The following is a 26,438-nucleotide window of genomic DNA, read 5'->3' on the forward strand; positions in this document are numbered from 1 at the left end:
GGGTCGTTTCCTTCATATGCATTGTGTTGCACATATAGTTAATTTGGTAGTTTCGGGTGGTTTGAATATAGTTAATGAATCTGTTGCTCATGTTAGACATTTTGGGGATACAACTTCTTTTAACTCTTAAGGCTGCTATTGAGTCATTATTAATTCAACATTATTTGTCTTTCTCTCAAATATGGGGTCGGGGTTACGATGGGGCAAGTAATATGCAAGGTTCAATTAATGGCCTTAGAACCTTAATAGAGAAAGAATGTAAACAAGAATACTTTGTTTATTGCTTTGCTCACCAACTTCAGTTGACCCAAGTTGCACTTACTAGAAAGAATCCTGATTGTGCTTGGCTCTTTAGTGACATGCTTGTACCACTGTTGAATTTGTGATTTTTTTCACCAAAGGGTAAAGAATTTCTTCGTAAAAAACAAGCTCAAGCAGTTTTAGATGCATTATCTCTAGGTGAAATTGAAACGGGTTTAGGTTTAAATCAAGAACGGGGGTTAGGAAGACCTTGTGACACTCGTTGGGGTTCCCACTTTAAAAAATTTTGAAATGGGCTTGATATATTTCCTTCAATCCTTGGCTCACTTGATGAGATTGCTAAAGCTACCGAAGCAAAATCTATGGCAGATGATTTTAACAGAGCACAAAGTATTATTGGTTGGTTAATGACTTTTTATTTTGTGTCTGTGGCTCACTTAATGGTTGTTATATTTGCAATTACAAATGAGTTGAATTTTGCTTTACAAAAACATGATCAAGATATTGTTAATGCAATGGCCATGGTTAACGTAACCAAGACTAATTTGCAAGAGTTGAGAGATTGGATTTCCTTATGGAGAAAATCTTGTCTTTCACAACCAAATATGTGATTGAGGTTCTATATATGGATGCGACATATGTTATTCCCGGGAGGAGGATGTTTAGAGGTAAGCGTCCAGGAGTGTCAAATCTTCATCATTTTCGAGTTAAGGTGTTTGAGTGTCACAAATCTTCAGTTACAAGAGCTTGAAAATCGATAACCCGAGGTAAGTAAAGAACTTCTTGTGTGTATGTATTGTTTTAGTTCGGCTAATCGGATTTCTTCTTTTGACAAAGTTAAATTGACCAAGCTAGCAACATTTTATCCAAATGAATTTCCAAGTTCGGAATTGATTTACTGTGAACACACACTTTAAAATTTCATTGTCGCCGTTAGAGAAGGTGAAAGGTTTTGGAATTTGAAGTATTAGTGAGTTCTCAAAGAAACTCGTTGAGACGGGATTGTCCGAAACTCATAGTAAAGTATACTTTCTTTTGAAGTTGGTGTTGGTTCTCCCCATTGCAACAGCAAGTGTTTAAAGAGTATTTTCTGGTATGACAATCGTGAAAGATAAATTGGGTAATAGCATGGGAGATCAAATGTTGAATGATTGTTTGATTACTTTTCTAGAAAGTGATTTGTTTTCCAATGTTAAAATGGATCAGATTATAGATAGATATCAAAATATGAAAATTCGTCATGAACAATTGTAATAGTTTATTGTACTATGTGCTTGTAATATATTATTTGTTGTACTTTCAGTTTGTAAGATGATTTTTTTAAGTATTATTTTGTTGTACGTAGTATGGATTTTTATATCGTATTTGTTTGATTGAAATCAAGTTGGTTGTAATATATATATTTTTAGTTAATATTTTTGAATCCAAATTTTCTTTGTTCTTTTACAGGTGATCAATAATTCACTAATTCAGGGTGACTCACATGCTCGGAAATCCTGGATCCGCCACTGAGAGGAAGTTGAGCTTCTTGAAGAAGGTATAATATAAAAGAACAATTATTATTATTATTATTATTATTATTATTATTATTACTATTATTACTACTACTATATATTTATATATATATATATATATATATATATATATATATATATATATATATATATATATATATATATATATATATATATATATAGCTTAATTATTTTTGTATTGCTAGACTTGAGGAAAATTGCAGTTGGTGGTGATATTGATTTGAAATAATCGAGATTGATTGATGATGGTGCTACCTTGCTGTAATGGTGTTGCCTTGTTGATCTGCTTGCTGCCATGTTGCTGGATTGTTGTTTTGCTTCACTACTTTACTACTGAATTGTTCTTTTTTTGTTTCAATGCTGCAATAGTGTTGTTTTGATGTCAATTTGCTTGAGGCCTGACTGCTTGTTGCATAAGTTGTATTTAAAGATTTCAGTGGTTCGACAAACTTTATAATTTCTTATGGATGTAATTTAGACTTTTAATGGCTACACATTCTTTTTTACTATGCTAGATTGGCCAAATTTTAGTTCCTATAGTGAAGACTTTCATTGTGGTAATATTTGAGCCCTACACTCTAGTGTAGGGTCTTCTACCTACACCCCATGCAAAACGATGTTGTTTGATCTCACTCCTCCATTAACCAGTAACCTCTTGCCTTCATTAATCAGAGTAAAATGTTAAAAACCCCTACCCCCCCCCCCCCCCACACACACACACACATATATACATATATAAACTGCATCAAATCATTTTCTCTCTCGTCACCCATTTCTCTAAATTTTCTCTCTCTACACCCAATTCTCTACCATTTTCTCTCTCATCAAAAGATTTAATTGCAAAATTATCACATAATTATCACAAAAAATTGTTCTATCACAACGAAATTCAACAAAACAAGGCGAAATCTGAAAGAGTAAGTTATTTTGTTTAAATTTGGAACGAAAAATAGTATAAACCCTAGGTTTTACTAATTTTTTGTTGCGATGTATTTCGGGAACATAATCGAAACAACAACCATGAAAAATGTATATCAATGTAAGTATTATACTATAGTTTTAGTAATTATTATTCAAAACTAGTAAATAAAATCAATATATTCTTCAATTTTTTTTTTCAGAGCAAAGGAAACAGTTTCAGAAAAGAAAAACAAAGATTCTGAAGAAATGTAAGCATTCATAAATATACTCTGTAGTTCGTAGTTTTTTTTTTTCTTTTTTTTTTTTTAATGAATGTTCATTTCCATTTTTTTAGATGTTCATTTATATATTAATATGATGTCATTCACATTTTAATAAATGATTAATATAAATGTTCATTTATATATTAGTACATAGTCATTTACGTAATATTGTTCATCCTTTTTCATTGTTTGGATTGGGAAATATTTTGATGCATGTTCATATTTATTTTGGTAAATGTTCAATCATATAAAGGTATATGGTCATTCAAAATTTCACATATTAATGTACGATTATTAGAATTTTGATAAATATTCATATTTTATTCATTTTCTTCAAATATTCCACGTTCATTTCAATTTTGAATTTCAAATATGTCTTTTCTTATATGGATATATGGTAAATAAATTATTGATAGTTTCAAGAGTTAATTCAAGTATATTTATTTCATGTTGATCGACCATTAACTTTCATAGTCATTTTCAAACTAATAAATGTTCAATTATATATAAATAGATGTTCATTTACATACTGAACTATGTAAATATGTTCATGTATGTATAAATAGTTGTTCATTTCCATATTAATAGATGGTCATTTCCACACTAATATATGTTCAATTCATTTATATATTAATACATGTTCATTTATGTTGGTAGATGTTCGTTTCCAGATTGATCATGTCAATTGTAATATTCATCCATGTATGTATTCATATATTAATATTGGTTCATTCTAACACTTATTCTTGCTCAAATATAATTAAGTAATTTATATGTTTTTGTCTGTCAGTTGAACAAAGAATCATGGATATAATAAGTTAAACCACACAATAGCAAGAAATAAAGAAAGACGACAAAAATAAGAAATCAAGAATGCATGGAGTCGCCAAGCAAAATGAACCAATAACACATGCTTAAATTCTTCGAATTCGGATCGAGATGTTTATTATGTTTGGTTTTATGTGTAGAATTGTACTGTATATTTTTTGGTGATATACAATTTTATTTGATTTTATTAGAAGGAAATAAACTTTTTCTTTTTCCATGAGTACTACTATAAATCTCAGCCTTCAATAGTTGTGTATGTATATGTCGTTTAAATGTCTTCACATTTTTGAGTTTTGATTCGGCTCTTCTTATTTCGACAATAATTCACATCTTGTACTTGTATAAGCTAATCTTCTCACAAAATATTTTAATCATTGGGGGAGTGTAAAGAAAAGACAGAAATCAAAAAAGAAAAATAATAATAATAATAATAATAATAATAATAATAATAATAATAATAATAATAATAATAATAATAATAATAATAATAATAATAATAATAATAATAGAAGAAAAAAGGAAAAACAAAATAACAAAAAGCAAATCAGGTGGTTAGATTCAAGGGGAGTGTAAGTAGAACACCCTACACCAGCTACAAAATGACGTAGCTTCATGGGGGTGTAGGGTAAAATTTGCATCATTATGGACTTAGGTTTTATTATTTGTTAAGTCTATTATTTTAGCTGTTACAATTGTTCTGGTTAAAGACAAAACCTTTGGCCCAAAACAGCAGGTCCCAAAATCGGGCGATAATACAATTTTTAAAACTGAATTATAATGGTTTGGATTGGATTACACCGAATATGAATTCGATTTTAAAAATCCAAAACCAAATTAATTCAGTTTGGGTTAAATCAAAACCGTAAACCGAACTTTCGCCCCTATTATTTTAAAGTGCAATTGGTACTCTAGAAGAAGGATACACAAAGTAATGTGACAGTTAGTAAACTCATAGAAGTTTTCACAAAACAAAGGAGAACCAACAGAGATTGGTTCCCCGCAGCGAAAACAAAATAACAATAGAAATAGTACTACAAACACCCAGATTTACAAAAGTTCAGCTCAACTCAAAGCCTACGCCTACCCTACTTTTTTATTAATCAACTTAATAAAAACAAAAGTATGTAATTATATATAACAATTGTTTATCTACGTACTTAAGCGTAACAATTCCTACACCTATTTCAAGGTGTCTATTCACACTTGACCTCACAAATACTATCAAGTTGGTAACCCTTTAGTGATTCAATTACAAACACTTAGATTCCCTTAATAATGTTTTCTCACAAAGCTATGGCCTGGGAAGAGAAAATGTGTAGCTCATTTCCAAATGTGTGCACAAACAGTTCATTAACTGAGAGTTGTTTCACAAGAGTGTTTTGAGCTTTTTCAAATTATCTCTCAAAATATGTGTGAAAGCTTCAAACTCCAAATTGGAAATGTGTTTGTGTTTTAAATAAGTTAAAGTTTGCCAAAACAGCAAGTTTTGATAACTACTCTCTCTGTTCATTCTCTTTTTTTGTTTTTTCTACTTTTGCAATTTGTGTGGTCTCCTATACATATGTTTGACCAATTATCTTTTTGATAATCCCATACTAGTGTAAATTATGAATTTGGATACCGCACAAGCAATGAAATGATTTTAACAAGATCATAAATAATGGTATATGATGACCGACTTTGTAAATGATAATTAAGTTAGTTAAACAATAAAGGACGGAGATAATAGACTGTATATTAGTAACTTTTGCAAAATAATTATTTTAATTATAGACACCTGATTGTGTTTTTTCAAAAACCAAACCCAGTGTTAAGTACCTTTCACGTCATTAAATATCAAGCAAGGTGAAATATTGAAGAGTCTCGTGAATTCTCTTGTTTTCTAAAATGTTTTAAATAAAAATAATTCATTTTGTATTTCGAAAATCATTCATTTCGTATCCTATTTATGAAAAACGTCCAATCCAGTTTTTTTTTTTTGGTCCATAATCTAGGTCCAATAATTGTGTAGTTAAATGTTAAAAAGATCTTTCCAACGATATATTATAAGCCCAATTCCGAGTGTAATACCCCGTATTTTTATATGTATTTTAGTTTAAATAGTATTTCGTAAAGTATTTAAATAATTCGAAATGAATTATTTATGGCATCTTAATTATTTATTTAATAATTTTAGAAATACTTTATTTTATTATTTAAAAATATAGTTTGTAGCATGTGATTTTATAAAAGGGATTTTTTTTTTAAAGTCAAAGTTAAATACAAGTTTGAATAGGAAAGGGGTTATTAAGGGTAGGAAGGGAATTTAAGTTTATGAGGGTTTTTAGAGAAAAGGGGTACAAAAATATTCAACACATGGACAAATTGAACTTTGCCCACAGTGGAGAATACCCAAAGGTAAGTTTTTCTCTCTCTCCTCTTATTTTCTCTTTCTCTCTTATTTTCCCCTTTTCCTTTTTTTTCTAAAAAAAAACACCACACACCACCACCACAGCCGGCCGCCACCACCCGCCAGCACAGCGCGGCAGTAGCAGCCGCCGCGGGGGAGGTGGCGCCGACCACCCTCTCCCTTCTTCTCTATTTCGTGCATAAAAAAAGATAAAAAAAAAATTTCTTTTTATTTTAATCCTAAACTAGCCTTTAATTAATTGAAGTTTTTGGATATTTGTGATGATTTTATGATGTTTGATATAAGTATTATGTTTAATAAATTTTCAGATTTGGTTTTGAATTAAAAAGCCCCAAATTGAAAACCCTAGGTTTCTAAATTAGTGTATGATGATAGAATTGATTATGGGTGGTTTAAATCATTAAATTAGGTGTTTTAAAACATATTTACAACAAGTTTTACTGATTTAATAAAGCTGGAAATTTTGTTAGTAAGCCATAATTGAGTTTCTTGAAGGGATTTTTGATTACCCATTAATTGGGATTAAAGTGAGGAAGTTTAAATTAATTTTCAGCTTGTTTTAAATAATTTATGAGTGATTTAAGAAGTGTATATATAAATTTGTGTGGAGTAGATATTAATGCTTTTTTATAATTTTGGATTGTAGGAGATTTCCAAGTGAGTGATTTCGTATAATCGTGGCGTTAAGATCGTATTCAAGATACGTTCGCATATTTGGTATTTATTTGATGATGTAGGAACATGCTACGCTTTGAATAATTAATTCCAAATAGTATCATGGTAGATTTTGATTCGAATTTGTTATTTGGTTGATGTTGGTGATTGAATTATGAAGCATGGATTATTTGTTGGATTAGTGATTGAAAATAATTAACTTGGCATGTTGTATATGAATCACACTTTTATTATTGGCATAATAGTGAGCATGTTTAATTAAACTAAATGTTTAATTTGGTTTGGAATATTAAAAAGGAATTTTATTTTGGTTCATATAATTATTATTGACACTATAAGCATGAGGAAAGAGCTATTTAAGTATCTATGTATATGAGGAATAAATTATATATTGGTGCCTTAGTTCACTTAAGGTGTTTCTAACACTGAGGGATAGGAATTATGGCGCATTATGCGTTTAAGGTGTCTTTGACACCGAGGTAGATTAAAAAAGGTTCAACATTAAATATTATGTGATTACTAATTATTCAAGAACTAAATTGGTATGTTGAATTGTTTGGAATAATTATGATGGTTGATTGTGTTATGGTTTGAGAGTCATCACCACGTCTAACAATATGTAAACAACGTAAAGTGAAAGAGATTACACACCAAAACTCTTGGAACGTATATACCTTGAGTATGAACATATGGGGGGGAGTTATTGGGTTTTATATTTAACCATAACTTCTACTGGGAGTACATGACGCTGTATATTCCTTTTTATTATTACACGCAGGAATTCCGCCACTTACGAGTGGTTCTTTTATATAGGCACGGTTAGCTCCCGTGTTAGTACCCCTTCATTGGGGCAGGTTAGGGGGGAAACCCGTTCAATGCGTAATGAATGCTAAATGAATAAATTTATTTGAGGGTCATGTTTTATGTTGTATGCTTGTAAACAAGTGCAACAAGGTAAGTTGTGTGATGATAGGATGAAAGCATGGTAGTGTGTTTCATTTACGCTTATGTACTCAGCATTGTTGATTGTGTGCTATATGTTTGTTGGCCTTGTCTTTACTGTGGCCCTACGATGACCCATTTCTAATGGAGAGTAGTGGGGACAAGTAGAGAGAAGCTTATCAGGTGATGAAGCATATTCATGATGGGCATGAGTGAAAAGCGAATCATGCTTATTTTCCATAGGTGATTTAATGCTTTGATTATTTTATATTATGCTTGAGAGACTAACGCAAAGGTTTTTAAGTTGTTTGATTTTTAATAAGGGCCTACAATGGTTCAAAGTTGTAGGTTGACTTCATTTTACTTTGGTTTGACTTTTAAAGTTGAATTGTTTTGAATGTTTTTAAAGAGAGTCTTCCGCTGTTTGTCTTTGATAATTTCCTTAGCCGTTTTCACGCTGGCGGTAACGTCTTAGATTTTCCTGTTTTGAGTTTTAAAAAGAGCAAAACAGGTATTTTGAAGGAAAGGAATTTCTAGGGTTTTACAAAGGGGTATCTAGGAGCTTTGGTTGAGATTTTATTACCACTAAAGCCAAAAACGTGTTTTAAACTGTTTTGTTTTAAAACTTGGCCAAGTGCTTCTTTAATTGTTTAATTTTTAAAGTGAGTTATTTTATTTTGTTTTATGAAGATCAAATATTTTATTTATTTGTTTTAAAAGTCTGAAATTATTTTTAAAAAAAAAAAATCCGAATTTTTTTTTTTTTTATGAAGGGTGTTTGAAAATTTTTTTTTTTTTAATTGGCTGAGTATAATGGCCTTTTTCGGAACTTATTTTCGAAAATTAAAATTTAAAGAAGAGTCAAAAATATTTTTAGTTTGTTCATTTTGAAGGAAAGCAAGGATTGAGGTAAGAAATATGTGTTAAAAGCTTTTATAAGCATGTTGGTGAGCTTGGGTAGGAAAGAATTTGGGCATATAGTATGAATAATCATGTTGTTGTATGCATTAATATTAAAGTGTTGATGTTTGATCATGTGAATGGATTGCTTGTGAGCATGTAATTATGTGATTAGAAATAAGAAAATTGTATGATTGAACATTGAACCTAATTCATGCAAGAACTGTATTATTTGTTTTCTTTGGGAAGGGAATTCTTTTCTAAGTCTTTTCCTTTACAGGATGCCGATTCTTCCTAACAAATACACCCAAATTGGTACTCTTATTAAGAAAGACAATGAACACCCCTATGATTGTAGAGAAAATTCGCTACTACTGTTCTCACATGAGTAATGTTCTAAGAAACAAGGTTTATGACCCTCCCGACCGTATTTCTACCATGATTATTCATTGTCTTCTGGATGAGCCTCCATATCTCGCTGTTAAAGCAAGGTTCTTTGATTTCTACCTTTTAGGGGACGTCCCAAACTACTCCAAGTATAAGGATTATTATGGTCAGTGGTATCCGGATTACCGATACTTAATTACTTACCTCATTAAGGTTGAGAAATGCCATTGTGAGCGCATGCATATCCCATATCCAGACTACTAGTTTGATAATCCAGTAGGGAATAATCCCCCTTCTTCTAGTCACCAGTCAAGTAGTTCTTCTTCCACGAGTAACCAAGTGGGGACAAATGGAGAGCAAGAAGAGGGAGAAATGATGGAGGAGAGTAAACATACGGTTGATAGTTCCCTTATGGATATTTCTGATCCAAATCCACCTCCAACCCCGATTATAATTGATATTTCATTTGACGATGAGGAAGAGGAGGAGCTCGTTCAAGTTGAGGAAGAACCAGAGTCGCCTGAACCAATGGAGGAAGTAGATGACCCTGAATTCAATCCTGGAAGCTACAAACAGTCCACAAATAAGAGGGATAATGTTCGAAAGGACTAGATCTTTGTAGTTTCATTTCCTTTAGGGATTCTTAGATTCGTTTCGGCTATATCTTTTATTCTACAAAAGATTTTAATCTGACTTCAATTGGGTTGGAAAGTAGACTTCAAGAGCTTTCCAACGACATATTATTTGTCTTATTTCGATTTCTGGATCAAAATTTATGAAAAAAACAAAAACTGCAAAAAATTGTTTTTATCGCGCCGCGATAATTCTTATCGCACTGCGTCAAAAGGAGTTTTATTCCGATTTGAATTCTTAACTCTTTTCTGATCGTTTTCAGTCGTTTTTCTCTATAAACAGGGTCAATTTTGTCCATTTTTATTCAACAACAATCATCTCCCTCTCTAAGCTAAAGCTTATTCTTATTCTCTCTCTCTTATGCCTTTTCTACACCTTTTCATAAAAACACACTATACGTCCTTCACGAGACTTAGACACACCTAGCCAAGCTCAAAGTTGCCTTAGACCTCGACGTAAAAGGTTGATAATTCTAAGGGTTTGGTCCCAAACCTTTATTTCAATTCTTTGATTAGATTTACTGTTTATTATTTTCATTGAATTTACTAATGTGTGTATTGTTTTAATAGAAAGAGGTACGAGGCATCAAAGTAAGTAATTTGATTGCTAAATTATTCCTCTAGAAATCATGCTTAGAATATTATATTAATTCCTAGTATCATGTTAGGATGCTTTTATTGCTTTCTAGTATCATGTTTAGGGAATTAACTAATATTTCTAATATCATATATGTCTCTAGTATCATGTTAGGGATAAAGCTTTGATCTTTATTGTTCAGTGACATGCTAGGATTTGTTATTAATCATGTTAGTATCATGCCTAGGATCTTGCTAATATTATTATGCTTTGATGAGATTGATATTATGACGATGATGATTTGTGGAGTTAATATTGTTAATAATTATATAGTGCTTGATGTATTATTGTTATTGCTTGATCACACCCTCTCTTGCAGGTTTAAAGGGAATTTGTACTTAAAATCACGCTTAATAAGATAATTAATAATTTAAATTAGGCTAATATGGTTTTAACTCCAGTGATCGCCAATAATAGATTTATTTGTGCATTAATAATCAACCAACATAGATTAAACAGGTTTAGGATTAATACATTGATTGTATGTTAATTGGAAAGCGCACATGAATATAAGAAGAACAAAGTAGAGGCCTATTTAGGGTGAGTTCAATCTCTTTTAGGTTGGATTCGTACCATCATCCCCAAATATCCAGTCATGGTTCAGGACCACTATAGAGTTAGCGATCTCTGTGATCGTGAAGGGGTGTAACCTTCACCTCGTGAACGGTTTACAAGTTCCTAAAACTTGTTGGCGACTCTTTTACCCTAGCTTCCTTCCCTTTGGACGCCACCATACTTAAGTGCATGATCACAGTGCGGCTCAAAGTTGGGTGCTTGAAATATTCCCTACATTAATTTATTTTCAATAAAAATAATTTCAAGTTCAACAAAATTAATTCAACTTCAATAAAGATGAGGTGAAGAGAATAGTACTTAATAGACAATTAATAATTTTGACTTAAAGTAATGCATTTGGGGTGTAATTTTATTCACTTGAAATTTTATTTATTTGAACTTATATGATCTTAGTTGGCTTTACCTAATCACAAAGTATTGGGTGCGGCAAGCTGCACCCAATGTTTCGTCAGTCGAGACTAGAGAAGGTATCAGATCATCGTCATCTTCTTGCAATGAAGAACTAGTTTCCACCCAATGACAAGTTGGTGGTGGTGCGAGGTCATCCATGGCGGAAGAGAGAGAAAGTTTAATTGCTTGAGATTCTTGGATTTTTTGAAAAATGCCCAAAAAATCGAATTGGGGTATTCTTATGTGTTGTACAATTGTTGAAATTGATTGCCCCATTTGATTGCATGTTGAATTGTGAACATTTTGATAACATATGCATGTATTTTGGTTGAGAAATGAGCAAGTTATGTTACGATCTTTATTATGAGCACTTCAATGGAGGTTCAACCTAGAGCTGTTCAAATCCGAGTACCCGGGTTTTCGGGTACCTAAAAAAGCAGGTACCTGGATCTTCAGGTAGTTGGAAACTCGACCCATGACCTGACCCGAAAAAATCGGATACCCGGATTTTTTGGGTCGGGTCACAGGGTACCCGGATTTTTGAATGATTGTAATTAATTTGCTCCCAAAAGGTAAAAAATTGATAATCAATTTAGATCTACTACCCAAACTCCACACAATAGAACAACCAAGATACAAAATAACCAATTACATAAAGCTTTGTTTCAATAATAAAAAAAAAATTGAAATATACAAAGAATTAGACGAAATTAAATATAATTAGAAATTGGATTAGCATCAAGGAACTAGATCTTACATATGCGAACAAATAAATAAATAAATATATAAACAAAAAAAAACAAAAAGAAAAAGAACATTGGTATTTGGTACTGTTGCAAGTCTTGCAACATAAAAACGGTTGATTAGAGGTGGAGTAGCAACCACCACGACATTGTTGGGCAAAGTAGCACGCAGCGAGCCTCAGACGGAGGTGGGAAAAGCAGCGGTAGTAGTGGGAGATTGCAGATCGAGAGTGAGGGAATGAGAAATGCGGTTGAGAAGAGGTTTTGAGAGTTTGAGGAACAGAGAAGTAGGAAGAAGCAATGGAATTAATTAACCAAAAATCCGTGAAGCGTGAACAGAGATGGAACACAAGGAAGAAGGAATGCGGGAAAAAAGAGAGATATCTAAGAGAGTAAGAGCAACGTTTTTTTGTTTGAGGCAGGAAGAGAGATAGAACCCTAACTAAACATCTAAACTCTAAAGTCTAAACTGCAACTAAGTGGGCTGGGCTCAGTTTGAGGGAGGGATTTTTTTTTATGATATTAATTCATTACCGGGTAATCGGGTACCTGATAATTAAAAAATGCAGCCCATGACCCGACCCAGATAACAGGCAATTTTCCCAGCTCAGGTACCCGACCCAAAAAAACAGTTTTTTTTCCAAATTACCCATCGGGTATTTACCGGGTCATTGGGTAATCGGGTTGGGTTTTTCTAACACCCCTAGTTCCACCATTTTTATACATATTATCTAACAAATTATATATATCCTCAAACAAGTTATACATATCCTCCATTGGCTGGATGATATCTTCTATTGGCTATATGATATCCTTTATTGGCTGGATGTGATATCCTCTACTGGCTATATGATATCATGGCTGGATGATATCCTCTATTGGCTATATGATATCATGGATGATATCATATAGCCAATAGAGGATATCATCCAGCCAATAGAGGATATCATCCAGCTAGTAGAAATGTCATCCAGCCAAAAAAGGATATCATATAGCTAATAAAGGATATCATCTAGCCTATAGAGGATATCATCCATCTAATAAAGGATATCATATAGCCAATAAAGTATATCATCCAACCAATAGAGGATATCATCCAGCCAATAGAGGATATCATCCAGCTAGTAGAAATGTCATCCAGCCAAAAAATGATATCATATAGCTAATAAAGGATATCATCTAGCCAATAGAGGATATCATCCATCTAATAAAGGATATCATATGGTCAATGAAGTATATCATCCAACCCATAGAGGATATCATCCAGCTAGTAGAAATATCATCTAGCCAATAAAAGATATCATCTAGTTAGTAGTGAATATCAACCAGCCAATAGAGGACATCATCCAGTCAATAGAGAATATCATTCCGCCAATTGAGGATATCAAAAATACGCATTTTGTCAGTCCAGAGTGACAAAACTTTTTGTCAGTCAGACACAATACCTTCTCTTACCAAATTCATCTAAGCTTGTAAGATCTTATTGATAGAAGTCTTAGAACTTATTTTAGGTGTAAATTGGACATGACTAACTCTTATTATCCCTTATTAGAACTTATTAGAACTAATTTTTATTAACTTTTTTTATTATAACTTATAAACTCTCATTGGAACTTTTTTTTTTATAAAAAAAGTAATGACTAAAGTTAAAGTTTTAAGGTCAACAAACATGACTGCAAATCCTTTATTAAACTTAATATCATCTCCGAATGTATATAATAATAATAATAATAATAATAATCTGCCTGGTTGCGGGCAGTCCCAATATCGAGGTTGGGTCAGACTATGAATGGTAAGGCTTACCGTTCTCTTCTTTGCTATAGATTAGGTGTTCCATTGTTCTCGATTTCGGCGTCGTGTTCCGCTTGCTCAAGGGTTTTCGATGGAGATATATTTGGAGATCATGCAGTGTCCTATGCTAGGATGGTGGGTATTAAACATCGACATAATGTTGTTCGCGACACCCTTGTTGATATTTGTTTTCGGTCCGGGAATTCTACGAGAAAGGAGGTTAACGTTGGGTTGACTGGAGGCAACGATGGGGCTTTTCGACCTGCAAATGTGTTGCTTTATTCTTGGGATAGAGGTCTTGATGTGTGTGTTGACTTGACGGGATCTTCTCCTTTAACACAATCAGGATTGTCTGACTTTGTTCCTGGTCGTGTTGTGCCGGTTGCTGCTTAGCGGAAACGGGACAAATATGGGGTGCGTTGCAGGGCTATTGGTTATGGTTTTCTTCCCTTCTCCTTTTATTCTTTGGGGGAATTAGAAAAGGATGTTGTTGGGTTGCTGGAGCGAGTTCAGGCGTTCGCAAGGAATCAGGATATAGGTGCTCGTGCAGCTGCTCACATCTTCAACAGGATCGGGTTTGCTATAGCTAGAGGAGTGGGGGTCCATATTGTATCTCGGCTCCCCACTAATTTCTTGTAAATTGATTGAGTTTGTAGGTTTTTGTTAATAATAATAATAATAAATTAGTTTTATAAAAATAATTTCAGTTAAGCAAAAAAAAAAAAAAAAAAAGGGAAATTCTCACTGGTAATCACTAACTAATTTTTTTTCTCAATGGTAAAGGGTGCAACTTTTAATTATCTGTGGTAATCAAACATTAATCTGATTAATCAAATGGTAACTTGTGTTTAAAAAAACATCATTAAATCATAAACCATGGTTAAAAAACAATGATTTGACTAATTTACCCTTAAAATTATTTCCCTCCAATTTTTTATTCTGATTTCCCTAACCCATTTATAAAACCCCCAATTCTTCCTCGATTATTCACTTTATCAATTTTCTAGGGTTCTTCCTTCTCCAGATTAGGGATTATGGCAAAATCGGGTTCAACATCTGTGTCAATGAAGGCTATCACCATGGACGACAAGCTTGAGTGGGTAAAGGTCATGACTTGCAACTGTTTTCCCCCAAAAATTGATGTGGTGAAAGTATCTGAAACTATGAAAAACCCACGAAGGTTGTTCTTCAAGTGTAGGGGTTGCAATTATTTTGCGTGGGTGAAGGAAGAACATGTAGTCAGGGCAGGGGATGAATTCGAGGTTGAAGGAGGTTCGTTTGATTCTTTGAAGACAAAAGTAGAGGATTTGGCCAATTTCATGAAAATTGTTGTGAAAATGGCGCTGATATTGTATTTTGTGTTGTTGTTTTTTGTTTCTAAGTGGTAATGTATGCATTCCCTTCCCTTTTAGTTATGCTATGGTTAATGTATGCATTCCCTTTTGGTATGCTTTGGTTAAAGGATGTACTGTGAAAGGCTTTTACGCCATTATGAATAAAATAGTAGCTTCTGAATTTATGAATTTCTTTGCATCCAATACAACAGTATATAATTGAATTGCAAAATGTGAAGCTTACATAAGTTAATATGAGTTGATTGCATCCAATGTAATAGAATTGCAAAATGTGAAGCTTAACATAAGTTAATTGCAACCAATCATCAAATTGTCTACAAAATCATATCAAAGCAAGTTAAGCAACCTTATAACTTTCTGCCATGTCCACTAACTACTATCAAAGATGTGTCTACTAACATCTGTCCAAAAAACATATGTTGCCATGTAACTAAATTAACTAAACAGGCTGAGAGGCAGAGACACCCTTCTTTGTTCTTGGTGATCTTCTTACAGGCTGGGATGTTGGAGCAGTTGTTGTTGGATCAGGCTGGGACAGGGACAACCCCTTTGTCAGTGCAGCAGTTGTTGTTGGCTTAGGCTGGGACAAAGACACCCCCTTTGGCTTTGATTTTGGGGCATGTTTCTTGTTCTGCTGCCCTGCATTTGCTGCCATAGATGCCTTCTCTTTTCCTAGTAAGACCACCTTGGCATGTTTGAGAGTTATGGCCATAATTATGGCACTTGCTGCACTTAACAGTCTTAGACCTCTTTCCCTTAGCCTGTTCACCTTCCTCCCTTCTTCTATTTCTTGCGGGCCTACCAATACCTCTTTTCATATGAGGTTGGGCTATTTCTGGGTAGTTGTTTTCAGGCCATTGCTCAACATCTGGGATGGATTTGATGGTGTTGGCATAAATCATCTTGTACCTTCTCAAGAAGTACCATTCACTCACAAACTTCTTAGGATCTTCATGTGCATGTATAATAGCTCTCATTGCATGCTTACATGGCAAACCAGATAGCTGCCACACATTGCAGGCACACGTCTTGTCATTTAAGTTCACAGGCAACACAGATTTACCATCTAGCACTTCATATTCTCCAGCTCTAGCCTTCAAACATCTACAAGTCCTTGACTCATGACTAAGCACTTGTAGTCTTTTGATGATATTTGGACAAATATCATCATTTCAACTCTCACACTGCTCCCTTCTAGTGGCCAGTCTAACCATAGTCAGTCTTCTGATCCCTGCAATAACAGGTTAAGATGGTCAATGTTATTTCCTAAGTGTGGTAATTCATATACAACATAAGCTATTTATAACAAGCTACCTTCAAGTAAAGTGAGAACAGGTCTGCATCTGTTAATTCCCAAAGTAGCATTAAAGCTTTCAACAAAATTTGACTTGTTCACATCACACTTTATATTTGGGTTAAAAGCATGTTTAAACCATGTTGACTAGGGTCCCACTTTTGCCAACCATTCTAATGCTAATGGATTAGCCTTCTTCAGAGCTTCCATTGCCTTTTTAAAAGTAAAAGGGTTGTAAGCTCCAGCAGCCTTCCAAAAGAGTGAGAACATAAGTAAGCCTGGAAACTCTCCCTTGAAGTTCTTGACAAGATGTTTGCAGCAATACCTTCTTCTAACTTTTGGCCACAAATCAGTTAGTGCGGCTTGTATACCCTGTATTGCATATAGATCATCAAAGTATTGTCAGCAAGACATCCTTTAGTAAAACTATGAAATACAAAGAGAAGGGAACAGAGTCTACCTTTTGCCTATCTGAGATGATATACCATTCATCTCCTCTTCCACTATCCTTCAATGCATTCTTCAAATGCCATATGAAAAATTTCCAGGTATTACTGTTTTCAGCTTTAACTATTGCCCAGGCAACTGGAAAAAGTTCATTATTAGCATCTAAAGCAACAGCTGCCAGAAGCACTCCACCATAGTTCCCTTTAAGGTGAGTCCCATCTACCCCAATTATGCTTCTACAACCAGCAAATAGCCCACCAATACAGCTTTAAAAGATATGAAAATGATCTTAAATGCTAATGGGCTTTCTGGATGGGTTGCAGGATTCCAAGCACAGTTTGCTAACCTGAGCCATTTCTATGCCAAACCTTTTCCATAGCAGTTCATTCAATGACTTAGCAGGTATGTCATTGTTTTCACTAATGTCTTCCATCAAGACCCTTTTAGCCTACCTCACATTAACCATACTGTTCCTAGACTCCAATCCTTGGCAGGTGTGTTCAGAGTTCTGAATGCCTTTAATAGCCCAAGTGGTTCCATCTGGCAGAACAGCAGCATGCAATCTCCACTGACAGTGTGCATCAAAACATCTAACTGTGTATCTCAGGTTGTTTGCATAGTCCACTACCAATGAAAAGCCACATTGAATACAGTAGTCCCTTACAACATCCCTAAGATGTTGTTTGTCTATGAATAGTTGCCATGGTTTCAACTCAATTCTCCCAAAACCCATATCTTGATACACTTCTCCATTGTTGTAAAGCTTACTAAAGTAATTTTCCTCATCCTTCTCACACTCAAAAGCAGGCTCATCAAATAGATCAAAAGTGTCCTCAACCATTGCACCATACTCCTCTTAAGGTATGTCATCTTCAGTGTCAACACTCTCATCAGTATCTGACCCCTCATCACCATCATTTGGTTCATATCCTCCATCATCTTCTTCATCATATAAAGACGAGCTCTGATTCTCATTCCCATTACAACCAGCACCCAAATTACCAGAACTACTCCTTCTTCTACTCCCAACTACACTCATAATGTTCACATCACTATCACCACCAGATGCACTAGCACTTATCACAATTCCCTTCCTCTTTGCAGTAGTCCTAGGAAGTTTTCTCCTAAAAATGGTTGTTGCCCTAGAAGACTTAGATGATTCAGAATTCTGCCCTCCACCAAACTCTCCAGTGTTTGCTAAGGGTGAAATCATAGATTGGGTACAAGGCTGGGATTGTGTTTGTTGGAGACTGATTAGTGGCTGGGGTTCATGTTCTGTCTCAGGTTCATGGTCTGACTGAGGTTCAAATTCTATGTGTTGATCAACTTGCCATGGTGTTGGTGAGATATTAAACCAATCTTCAAGTGCATTACCCCTACCCTTGCCTCTTCCTCTCCCTCTCCCAGTTTCCCTCCCTCTCCCAGTTCCCCTACCTCTCCTAGTACCCCTTCCTCTCCCTCTCCCCCTACCTCTCCATCTTCCTCTTATAAGTCCATCACTCAAAATATCATCCTAAGTATCTTCAATATTAGTGCCCTCGGGTATATAAGCTTCAACTATGGGTTTGGTTATAGAGTCTGATGTTTTCAAACTAGCAACATGCCTCTCAAATTCCTCTTCAGAAATATTAGTGCCCTCAGGTATATAAGCTTCAACTATGCAGTTTTACGAGCTATTTTATGCAAGTTTCGGGCAGTTTATGGGTGAGTTGGGACGGATTTGTAAGTGAGTTTTTGAGGGATTTCTAGGTGAATTTCAGGCGAGTTTGAGGGCCTTTTTTGGTAATATTTACTCCGGCGAAGTGAGCTGTGTTCATTGGTGTTTGGGCGCGTTTTTCAAGCAAAATTTCTACATTTTTAACGTTTTTTTTGCTGCAGCTTCTAGTACGTTCTTAGTGTGCTTTTAGGTCCTATTTTGAGTGCATTTTGGGTCCAATTTTCTGGTCAGTTTTTCGTGCTTTTGGGGTGCAATTTTCTGGTCAGTTAGGGTGCTTTTTGGGTGCATTATTTTGGTCAATTCGGGTGCAGTTTCTTGTGCATTTAGGTGTAGTTTTTGGTCGATTTATTGGGCTTTTTGAGTGCTGTTTTCTGAGTTGTATTTTGTTGTGGTTTTTGGTGGTGGTTGTGTGTAGCCATGTCGGTGAAGTTTCATTGTCCCTTTGTGGGTCTTAGTGGGTGTTAAGATGGAAGTGGTAATGGGCTAACAAGACGTTCTTTAATCAAGCATCTTCATGATCGTCATTGTTGTACTGGTGCGCGAGATGTCACACGTCATTCTCTTACTTCTAATTTGGTTGTTTATACTGAGGCGGAAGTTACTTTTACGCGTATGGGGATTTGGTTATGTGGGATTTATTACAAAACACATACTCTTCGTTCTAAGTGACGTCATGATGGGGGTGAGGATGTGTCACCCCCTGATGAAGGAGATGGTATTGTTCATTTTGTGCTTCATAATTTCTCCAAGCTGCAAGCTCCCTCTTCTTCGGCTCGTATTGGACATGTGGATGCTTTGGCGCGAGATCAGTATTATGGTTTTGATGTGGCTCTCCTTAATTGTTTGTTCTCAAAGGGGTTTCGCACTATGAAATCTATCCCTCCCAAGTGTCGTTTGGGGTTTTCTCGGGTTCTGAAAGGTGATCTTGAAAAGGTGATCTCTAAGCCTGATGACATTTCTAGTTGGGTATTTTTATTGGTGTTACCTCTTTGCACCCTTAAAACCTTTCACCCGCAGAGTAGTCGTGATTCTAGGTCTTTCGTAAAGCGCCGGCATCAAGAGGAAAGTATTTCCCATGTTATTGTTCTTGGAGTGCACTAGGTGGCAGTTTGCAGATTGTGAGGGAAACTTTGGCAAAGGATTCTCCTACTATGTCAGTGGTTGATGATGAGGACCTTGATTTGGAAGAGCATAATATCAAGCAGTGTCGTAGGAAGATTTGTGATGGCCATTACACCACAACAGTCCGGTTTCTTTCTTCTTCGGGTGTTGCTCCGTATAATGAGGCCACTCTTGCGGATTTGCGTTCAAAACACCCTTCTTCTCCACCTCCATCCTTTCCTGCTAATATACATGTTGATCAACTTCATCTTGTTTCTACTTCTACTGATTTTTGGATCGAATTAAGAGTTTCCCACGTGGCACATCGTGTGGTAGGGACGGGTTACGTGGTCAACACCTTATAGATTGCTTGAGTGGTGCTGCTGTGGCTGTCTCAGATGAGTTGGTTGACTCTATTTCTGGGGTGGTTAATCTGTTTCTAGCTGGTAATAGGAGAGTATATTGCTAGTGCTCTACTCACACCACTTATCAAGCCCGGTAGTGGTATCCGTCCTATAGTTGTGGGTACTGTTTGGTGGCGTCTGGTTTTGAAGGTCGGTGCTGTTATGGTTGGGCAGTCTTTGGGAAGTTACATTGATGGTCTTCAATTTGGCATTGGGGTTTCTTCAGGTGGTGAGGCGATTCTTCATGCTGTGAATCGTTTGATTGAGGTTCGTGGTTCTGATGTTGGTCTTTCAATGTTGTTGGTGGATTTTCGAAATGCCTTCAATCTAGTTGATCATGCGGTCATGTCACGTGAAGTCCATCATCATTTTCCGGGTATTTTGCGGTGGGTTGAATTGTGCTAGTCTAATCCAGCCAAATTGTATTATGGGGACCACACTTTATGGTCGTCTCAGGGGGTGCAGCAGGATGATCCCCTTGGTCCTCTGCTTTTTGCTTTGGTTTTATAACCCCTGGTGTGTAAAATCAGAGACACTTTTGATGTATGTCTTCAGGCTTGGTATTTGGATGACGGCACTGTTATTGGTGACACGTTGGTGGTGGGGAAGGTTTTGTAGTTGTTTATGGAGGAAAGGCCTCGCTTTGGGTTATTTCTTAACATGGACAAAACTGAAGTTTTCTTGCCTACACAAGACCCTCGAAGCAGGCTTGTGGGTGTCTTTCTACCTAACATTGCTTGACCTTTGCGTGGTGTTAAGTTGCTTGGTGGTCCCCCTAGTTCTGATTATGGTTTTAGTAGTGAGCTTTTGATACATAGGGTGACCAAGACCATTGCGCTTATGGATAAGGTTGCTACACTAGATGATCCTCAGTGTGAGTTGTTGTTACTAAGGGCATGTACTGGAGTTTCTAAACTCTACTTTACATTACATACTTGTCCCCCAAGTACTTTTGAGGCGGCTCAGCGCACTTTTGACGGGGCTATTCGATCTTCTTTAGAGCGTATTGTTACTGCTTCAGGGCCTGGGTTTGGCGATTGGTAGTGGCAGCTTTCCACCTTACCATTTGCGTTTGGAGGGCTTGGTGTTTATTCCGCAGGTGATGTTCGGCATTGTGCTTTTCTTGCTTTTCAGTTACAGTCTGTTGGGTCGCAGACAAAGCTTCTACGACATGCTGACATTGTTGGTCTTGGTCGAGCTTTTAAAGATACTTTGAGTCTGTTTAATGGCACGGTGGAGTCTGATTTTTTGAGTAATCCTAGTGAGGTCGCTGCCCCGAAACTCATGAAGAAATTGGCATATATATATTTCGCGAAATCCACCTTTCCATTATCTCCTCGACTATCAGCATTGTGGAAATCTTAGCAGGGAGATCACACGTCTGCTTGGCTTCGGGCCGTCCCTATTTCAAGTTTGGGTCAGACGATGAACGCGAAGACTTACCGATGTATGCTGTCCTACCAATTGGGTGTTCTATTGCTCTCTGTCTCGATGTCGTGCTCTACTATTTCAAGGGTTTTTACTGGGGATATTTTCGGTGATCACGCGGTGTCGTGTGCTGGTATCGTGGGATTTCCCTTGTTGTTTGGAATACCCTTGTTGATGTTTTCTATCGTTCGGGGATTTCAGCAAGGAAAGAGGTTGACATTGGGTGGTCTGGAGGGAACGACGAGGCCTTCAGACCTGCAGATATGTTACTTTATTCCTGGGATCGTGGTCGCGATGTCTGTGTAGATTTGACAGGGTCTTCCCCTTTGACACAGTCAGGGATATCTGACTTTATTCTTGGACGGGTTGTGGCTAATGCAGCTCATCGGAAGCGGGTTACGTATGAAGCTCGTTGTCAAGCGATTGGATATGGTTTCATTCCCTTCCCATTTTCTTTACTTGGGGAATTAGAGAAAGAAGTTGTTGCATTGCTGAGGCTGATTTAGAAATTCTCGACCATGCAAGACATTGGGGCATGTGCTGCTGATCATATCTTTACTAGGATAGGTTTAACTATAACTATAGGAGTGGGGGCCCAAATTATTTCTCGGCTTCCCACTAATTTTTTATAGGTTGTATGACTTTGTGTGTTTTTGAGAAATAACAATAATAATAATAATAAAAGATCAAAAGTTAAAAGTTACGGAGTTATTCCTAATTTTATTAATTATTACCCTCAAAAATGAGGTGTCATACAATAAAATTATTGTACAATTGATGTACGGATTATTGTACACTTGATTTACGGTTGCCAAAAATATTTTTATGTTATTATATACTTGATTACTTGAGTATCACATTGTATATTCATGATACATAAATAAAACATTATAGTTAGGGATCAATTATGTCCACCGATGGCTATAATTACAAACTATCATTTCTAAATACGCGTGTGGTCTTCTCTCACACCAATGCACCCGTTGCTAATCTTTCAAGTCAAGTTAGTTTGTGCAACCAACATTATTTTTATCTTCTTTGTTGTTTTATATAGTTTCAATTTTATTTAATTTTTACAAATTAGCTTTTACCGTATGTACCTTGTGTAATTATTTTTGGCTTCTCAAATCAATACTTATAACTTAATTATAACTTCTCACACCATTTTTTTTTTTTTTTTTTTTTGGTGTGTGTGAGTGTGAAATTATGATTCATCATTGTTGTTGCCTAACTCCCGAGTGTTAATTACTACTACTTCATTTTTTGATGGAGTAATTAATACAAATACTTAAAAGAGTGAATCACGTAGCTTTGATTAAAGTTCAATTAAGCTTGATAATGCATGGCAACATGAAAGACTACTTGATGATGTATGCCTTTGTTTGATTTGAAACAAATTTATCATGAATGCGTAATACTTCTTATATACTTTAATTAGTCATTTAGATTTAAAACATTAATTGTTTTATTTTATTGTTTATGTTGGATAAATCGTGAACATATTCGAAGTGGGAAAATGAAAGTAAGGTTAAGGTAATAAGTTTTCTTGTATGCGAGCACTAGTTTTAGTATCACATCATCTTTTTTTTCCCCAAATTTGTTTATTTAATGAACTATTGCCAACGTTTTTAAATACTTGCTTTATTTCTCCATGCGCGGAGTTTTAGGAGAAATTGGAGAATAATAAAATATGGAGTATATACTATATATTACGTATACAAAGTAGTACTATAGAATTTTATATTGTATTTCTCCATTAGTCCCTCCATTATTTTAAGTGCTCCAAACATTTGAATTTTACACTATACATACAACACTTGGATCAATGCTTGTATGTGATTATAAATAAAATTAAGCACATTCATGAAGTAGTACATGTTTTTTTTTTAAAAAAAAAAATGGACAAAAAATATATATATATTAAAAAAAAATGGAATTTTTTGATGGATTAAAATTTACCTGAAAATGGCAGATATCATTTGTAGTATATATGAAGTATATGCTAATATGGTTTAGATAGCTATTGGTCAATAGATCATTAATGTTAATATAGATTTTAATTATTAGAAAATAAGGGAAAGAAATATAAAATATATATATATTAAAAAAAAACATATTGGAAACAAAATTTTGGGCAAGTCGAAATCACAAATGAAGTAACACTTGCTTAATCAGAAAATAATACTGTTAATTAATATGAAGTATGATGTAACTATCTTTTAATAAGATACTTGAATTGCGTCATAAGCTATAACAATATCCTAACCAAATTTATTTTTATGTAAGTAGATATTGTACTCAGTATATATCAGCTAACAAAATCATTAGTTAAAATATAAGGATTTCATAATAAGTAAGAATTATTCCGTACATGAAAAATATACTTCCATGTAAATTGAAATGGTATCACTTAAGTTATCATTGCCTAAAAAGTAACAATTTTATTTATAGATATTTTTTTTAATTAAAAAAAAAAAAAAAAAAAAAAAAAAAAAAAAAAAAAAAAAGAAAAAACCCCTCTAAGGACACACCAGAAGATGACATGTGTCATTATTGCTGGTGTGTCTTTTAATATATATCCTAGGTTAGATCCCGTGTCATTCACGGTGATCTATAGTTATAAACTAAATTAGCCCCGTGCGATGCACAACATAAAAAATTTCTTTGAAATAAATATATTTTATATATGTACCGCATATGAGAAAAAAAAATATAGAAACATAACCATTAATTGCAATGGTATTTAGATCTAAATAATTTTGAAGATAGTAAAAATTTAACCAAATTATACAATACGGAGTACTCTTAAACGAAAGTAATAATATTTGGAAGCCAGATAGTTTTTTATAGATCCATAATAATGTAAAAAAAATAAACAGAAAATAACATATTATAATAATTGTCTTTAAAAAAAAAATACTACGTATATATAATTTAATAATTTAAGGTAAAAAAATAAGATTTCAAAAAATAAGTAAAAACTAAGTTAAGAATATGATGTCAGCAATTGATTTAGGCAGAAAATTTTTTTACCATAACTTGACATCTGTACAATTTAAATAGGGGATGATGTCTGCGATTATTACTTTAGTTTTATTTATAGATATTAATAATAGAAATCAAAGCTAACAATTGAATAAATATAATCCTTCATGGAAACACAACAATCTCTTGGAAACAATTTTGAATTTCCTCTTTCCTATCGTTGTTTGACACAAACTTTTGAGGTGGATCTATCGAATAGTCGACGTCAAAATTCAATCAATTAGCATCTCACTAGTTTTCTTTTACACGGAGTTGTTTTACTAATTTTAACACTCTATTTTTTTCATCTCTAACGTTCCATTCTAATGAAATTTTAAAAGCAAAAGATGAAGGAAAAAAAAAAAAAAAAAAAAAAAAAAAAAAAAACAAATGCATGGTTTAATTAGAGTTTTTAATTTAACATGGTCCATAAAGACTTTAAAACAAGAAAAATCAAAACGTCGCAATAAATGGTGATAATGTATTTGTACAATATATATAAACATTGAGTTCAACAGTATATAAACACTAATAAATATATCCGAGAAGAAATTATTTTATACAAAAAAATGGACCAACTAAGTATTATTATAACCGAATTTTGTTTTTCTCACTTATAATTTCAATATAAGTTTGTAATCATTCCCTTCATATAATCAATATAATGATGGAAATTATGGGTTTGACAAAAGCTAAAACACAATGATATATTGATATGGAGCAACAATAGGTGGTGAAACCAAAAGGCAATGTATTTGCATGAAATTCATGTTAATGTAGCTTTACTACTTTTCAAAAGTACAATTGTACAAATACATTGTCACCATTTCCCAAACCACTCAATTACATTTTAGGCATGGACTATTCTATTCTACTCTCAAATAAGGTAGAGGAGATTAAAGAAGCAGCAATATGATGTCAAAGTCCCACACAAAAGACCCCAATGTAATAAGTATGCTTCAGTAAAAAAAAAATTAATCAACATCTTCACTCTCTCTCACCTTTGCTTTAATTCAATATTTAAAACATTAATGGATCAGTAAAACTTGCTTCCATTACAATTCTACTTGTAATATATTTATAATTTATGAATTTTGTTTCTAAAAAATTATATAATATAACTAATTAAATACTCCTTCTATTCCATATTAACTGTCGCATTTACTTTCAAATATCGAACTTATTGTAAGAAAAAAGAGATGGTAAACGATTTATTTTGGAAAATGAAATCGACAATCAATGTAGAACAGAAGGAGAGTCCGCATATATGAATGTATGTGCTACTTAATTGACCAATATCGTGCTTAAAGTGAAAAAATCTTGTCTGAACACCATTAATGGAGAATCCTAGTAGTGAAATCGAGATAAGTATTCTTTAGCTTTTCATTAGTGATGGGTTGTCTACTCAATGGGTAGATGTAGCAGTGTCCGTTAAGAAGGGAGGAGCGGGGACCAAAAATAAATAATATGTGCGTGCTAAATTCATGTAGTTCTTGTGTACATTCCCCATGCAAAACCTGAATGTCACGAGGATAGCACAGTCTTGGGGAGGTGATCATCTTTAACCTTTGCTTGCCATAATTGAAACCACTTGTTCCATCATTTTGTTCCCCTTCTCCAATTTTCCTTTGCCATGACTAAAATTTCACGCCAAGCAACAACCCCACTACTTTACTTGTATATAAACCCCTTCATCCTAAGCCTAAACCTCAATAACCTAATCTAAATTAAACCTATCTCTAACCTATCACTCCAACCCCTGAAGTATCAACCGAAA

At 34.3% G+C, this 26,438-nt stretch overlaps 1 protein-coding gene across 1 annotated transcript; it reads right to left on the bottom strand.

Moving 5' to 3' along the window:
- Positions 1-15,821: 15,821 nt before the first annotated feature.
- LOC145588609 (uncharacterized) lies at positions 15,822-17,828 on the bottom strand. Its single transcript, XM_081645236.1, has 6 exons — positions 17,440-17,828; positions 17,001-17,253; positions 16,710-16,912; positions 16,561-16,616; positions 16,458-16,477; positions 15,822-16,340 (listed from the first exon to the last, which is right to left on the bottom strand). Exons 1-6 carry the CDS (start codon positions 17,826-17,828, stop codon positions 15,822-15,824), a joined length of 1,440 nt encoding a protein of 479 aa, XP_081501362.1.
- Positions 17,829-26,438: the final 8,610 nt, after the last annotated feature.

Source organism: Chenopodium album, chromosome 17 (assembly GCF_948465745.1).
Source record: "Chenopodium album chromosome 17, dcCheAlbu1.1, whole genome shotgun sequence".
NCBI lineage: Eukaryota > Viridiplantae > Streptophyta > Magnoliopsida > Caryophyllales > Amaranthaceae > Chenopodium > Chenopodium album.

Bases quoted from the DNA above. Each gene is read 5' to 3' on its own strand.
- LOC145588609 (XM_081645236.1), bottom strand. From the start codon at position 17,828: ATGGTTGAGGACACTTTTGATCTATTTGATGAGCCTGCTTTTGAGTGT. The intron at 16,617-16,709 runs GTTGGCAAAAGT...TTTTGTTGAAAG, and splicing joins AATCCATTAGCATTAGAATG to CTTTAATGCTACTTTGGGAA. The intron at 16,341-16,457 runs GTTAGACTGGCC...AGATGTTTGAAG, and splicing joins GGATCAGAAGACTGACTATG to GCTAGAGCTGGAGAATATGA.